Source organism: Phodopus roborovskii, unplaced genomic scaffold (assembly GCF_943737965.1).
Source record: "Phodopus roborovskii unplaced genomic scaffold, PHOROB, whole genome shotgun sequence".
In the NCBI taxonomy this organism is placed as follows: domain Eukaryota; kingdom Metazoa; phylum Chordata; class Mammalia; order Rodentia; family Cricetidae; genus Phodopus; species Phodopus roborovskii.
In genome coordinates this window covers 8,645,988-8,649,502 of record NW_026126485.1, presented here as the reverse complement: position 1 = coordinate 8,649,502, position 3,515 = coordinate 8,645,988, and the positions used below count along the sequence as shown (strand labels likewise).

At 45.5% G+C, this 3,515-nt stretch overlaps 1 protein-coding gene across 1 annotated transcript; it reads right to left on the bottom strand.

Annotated features, from left to right (window-relative positions):
* Window positions 1–970: 970 nt before the first annotated feature.
* On the bottom strand, window positions 971–3,312 carry LOC127229791 (ras GTPase-activating protein-binding protein 1). Its single transcript, XM_051194783.1, has one exon. It carries the CDS (start codon window positions 3,232–3,234, stop codon window positions 1,837–1,839), a length of 1,398 nt encoding a protein of 465 aa, XP_051050740.1. The 5' UTR covers window positions 3,235–3,312; the 3' UTR covers window positions 971–1,836.
* Window positions 3,313–3,515: the final 203 nt, after the last annotated feature.

The following is a 3,515-nucleotide window of genomic DNA, read 5'->3' as shown; positions in this document are numbered from 1 at the left end:
GTGGTAGTTTGAATGCATTTTGCCACAATAATCTTATAGAGAGTGGCTCTGTTAGGAGGTGTGGCTTTGTTTGAGTGGGTAAGGCCTTGTTGGAAGAAGTGTGTCACTATGGAGACAGGCTTTCAGTTTTCCTATGCTCAGTGTCTCATTTGACTTCCTGTTGACTGCATGATGTAGGATTTTCAGCTATTTTCTCCAGTACCATGTCTGGCAGCCTGCTGCCATGACAATAATGGATTGAACCTCTCAAACTACAAGTTAGCCCCTTCAATGAAATGCTTACCTTATAAGAATTGCCATGATCATGTTGCCTTTTCATAGCAATAGAAACATCAATTAAGACATTCATGCCAATATTGCACAAAGGGTGTATCTTGTCAAATTAGTCACAGTTTTTAGCCTTCACAACTGGGTAAGACTCTTGATTTTTGTGTGCAAGTAGATCACATTACATTTTCTGGTACTATGCATTTTCGTAAGTGTTTAGAATGTACTTTAGCTGTATATATTTTTCCATCCATATCTCTTTTCTCTTTTTTTCAATTTTCATTTTCATTTTTACTAGGCTTTATTTATTTATTTATTTATTTATTTATTTATTTATTTTTCTTCCAGAAATATTTTAATAAAAATTGGCCTTTTCCAAGAACACCCACTGCATGTCCATCAGTAAGAGAACCGTAACAAAATAGAAAATTTACCATATGGCTATGATTTAAAGAAAAAAAAATGCAGACCCTGGAGCACATTAGCCAAGTCCGAGATTCAAGCCAAATCCTTCTGAGGGACCCATCAGGAACCCAACAGACAGCAGAGTAGAACGTGGCTGTCAGCCACTGAGGTCAGAGGCCTCACAGAAGCACCTTCCTCAAAAGCGGTCCAGTCTGAGGCATGATTTTAGGATAAGGCAGAACAATGTTAACACGACACATACACGTGATCAAAAAAATTCTACAGTTCCCCCACATACTCTGAATCTGAAAACAAATCTAGAATCTTTATTACTTTTCTTTCAACAATTGCCAGGACCGGAATCAAAGATAAATAGAAGGCACAGTTTTGCTTGGTTTTGTTATCAGATTTGGGGGTTGTTTTCTTGCGGGGATTTTTTGTCCTTTTTTTTCTTTTTTCTTTTTTTTTTTTTTTTTTTTTTTTTTTTTTTTACAAATACAAATAAAACATGAAAAACTCTACCTCAAAAAAACTAACAGTTCAACAGAAATCCTTAGCTGCGTTCTAGACATTGACAGGCTATGTCACAATTTAAAAACCAATGGTAAAAACAGAGGTTTGGAACTGTTTGGTAATCACATGTCAAAAGAACAAAGTTCTGGAAACACCTTTTATTCAGCTAGCCACACCAGCGGGAACCCAGTGGCAGTTGCCAAAAGGCAATTTTTCCACACCAGAAAGGAGTCGTGACTCTTGACAGATAATATGGATTTTTCCTGCTTCCAAAATGTTTATCAAATCCTGTGTCTCCCAACAAATGAAACATCCATTGTCACTGAGAAGTGAGACGTGCTCCTTTGGGGAATGGCCGTTACACTCCAGTCTGTATCTGCAGCGTGAGCAGGAAGGTGAGACTCCCTCCTCTTCTTTAAAATCCTACTCCTCCTAAAGTATCGTTCCGGAAAACTGGAAGTGAAGGACTAAAAGGTCAGGGGAGGAAAGGGGGCGTGGGGGGCACACACCATGAACACAAGCGAAATTAAAATTGTACAAACTCGAGCAGTTTATAATAGACTACTCCAAGACACCAAAGGCTGGTTGAAGGAATTCACCATTCTGCAGGAGCCAGGGCTGTGTGCTGTGTGGAGATCTGGGCCAAGTAATTCACTGCCTTGGAGTTGCAATCCCCCTGCCCACACCAAAGCCTGGTTTCTGCACCATGCCTCCTCGAGGAGGGCCTCTCATCCCACCACTCGGCCCACCACGGGGGCCTCCGGGTCCCCGAAGGCGGTTATCCCTGCGGTCGCCTTCCCTAGCAGCTCTTGTCTTCTTCTCCTCCACGTTCAGACGGACTGCGCCTCGGAACATGATGGGCCTATTGTTAAGGACCTTCTGAACAGGCTCAGAATCATCAAACACAACAAAACCAAAGTTGGGCAACTTCCCGCCACTGTTAATGCGCAGCTCCACCACGTTCCCATAATTTTGGAAAAAATCCTTCAGTTCCGACTTGTCAACCTCATGTGGCAGGTTCCCGATGAAGAGCTGATGACTGTCAGAGTGCCTCACCATCCTTCTAGGTTCCACATCTCCTGGTTCGCCAGCCTCACGGATTGGCCGGGGTCCCCTCTGAGGAGGAATATTGATCCGTTGCTCTCGAACTCTCTGATCTCTCTGAGGTCTTTGTGGTGGAATTTGAGATTCAGGCTTAGATTCTGGACGGGGCTGTGAAGGCGGCACTTTTACCACATGGGGTGGTGTCCCTGTCACTGGAACAGCCCCACTGGGAGGAAGGTTCTTACTAGTGACAGACGCCCAAGAAAACGTCCTTAAGTCCTCCTGTGCTGGGGCAGCATCCGCTGGGGCCGGGGAAGCACTCTTTTGCACATCCTCGGGAGCAGCTTCCTCCAACACAGGCTCAGCCTTGTCCTCCTGGATGTCAGGCACAGGTTCTGGTTCCGGCTCTGGCTCTGGTTCCGGCTCCGGCTCCACAACAGGCTCCTCTAAATGCTCCTCCAAGTCGTTGCTGACTGTCTGCTCATAGAAAGTCCCAGAATCATCAGGTACCACCTCAGGTGTCTGCTGTCTTTCTTCAGGTTCTTCTACTTCTTCCTCAGATTCATCCTGAGGTTCAGTGACAAAGCCACCAAAGACTTCATCTTGGTATCTGAAGATGTCGTTGTGAACATAGAACTTGTTGGCAACAGAGCCCTCAGGAGCAAGGACAAAGGTCTGCATGAATCTGCGCAGAGCCTGGTTGTTGTTGGACAGTAGCCCCATCACTTGGACCACCACCCCATCATTCAGAGTGGCGTGAGCATCCACGTGGCGGATCTTGGTGTGGCAGTTGGTGAAGTTTTGTGACATCACTTTCCTGTGGATTTCCTTCTGCCCGTAGACTGCATCCGCTGGCTTCCCATTGGAATCCAAGCCCCCATGGGCATAGGAAGAGTTCTTTCCATAAAATCTGTGCAGCATGTCTGGGGCCTGGTTTAGCAGGGTGTAGTATTGTCGCACAAACTCCCGCCCGACCAGCAGGGGACTAGGCTTCTCCATAACCATCGCTTTGGTCGATTCAACCTGCGCGGCTGAGCGGGAGGACCGGGCTGATGCGCGGGATTAGGTGGCGGTGTCCCTAGCGCGATCTTATTTATTTATTTTAAGACAGGAGATCCATATACTCTCTGCTGGCCTTAAACTTGATATGCATAAGAGATTGCTTTTGATTCTTCCATCTTTATCTTTCTTTTTTTATTTAATTTATTATTTTACATGTCGATCCCAGGTCCCTCTCCCTCCCTCCCTTCCTCCCTCCTTTTTACCATCTCTGCCCCCTCACATGC

Coding starts and splice junctions, on each gene's coding strand:
- LOC127229791 (XM_051194783.1), bottom strand. CDS start 3,234: ATGGTTATGGAGAAGCCTAGTCCCCTGCTGGTCGGGCGGGAGTTTGTG.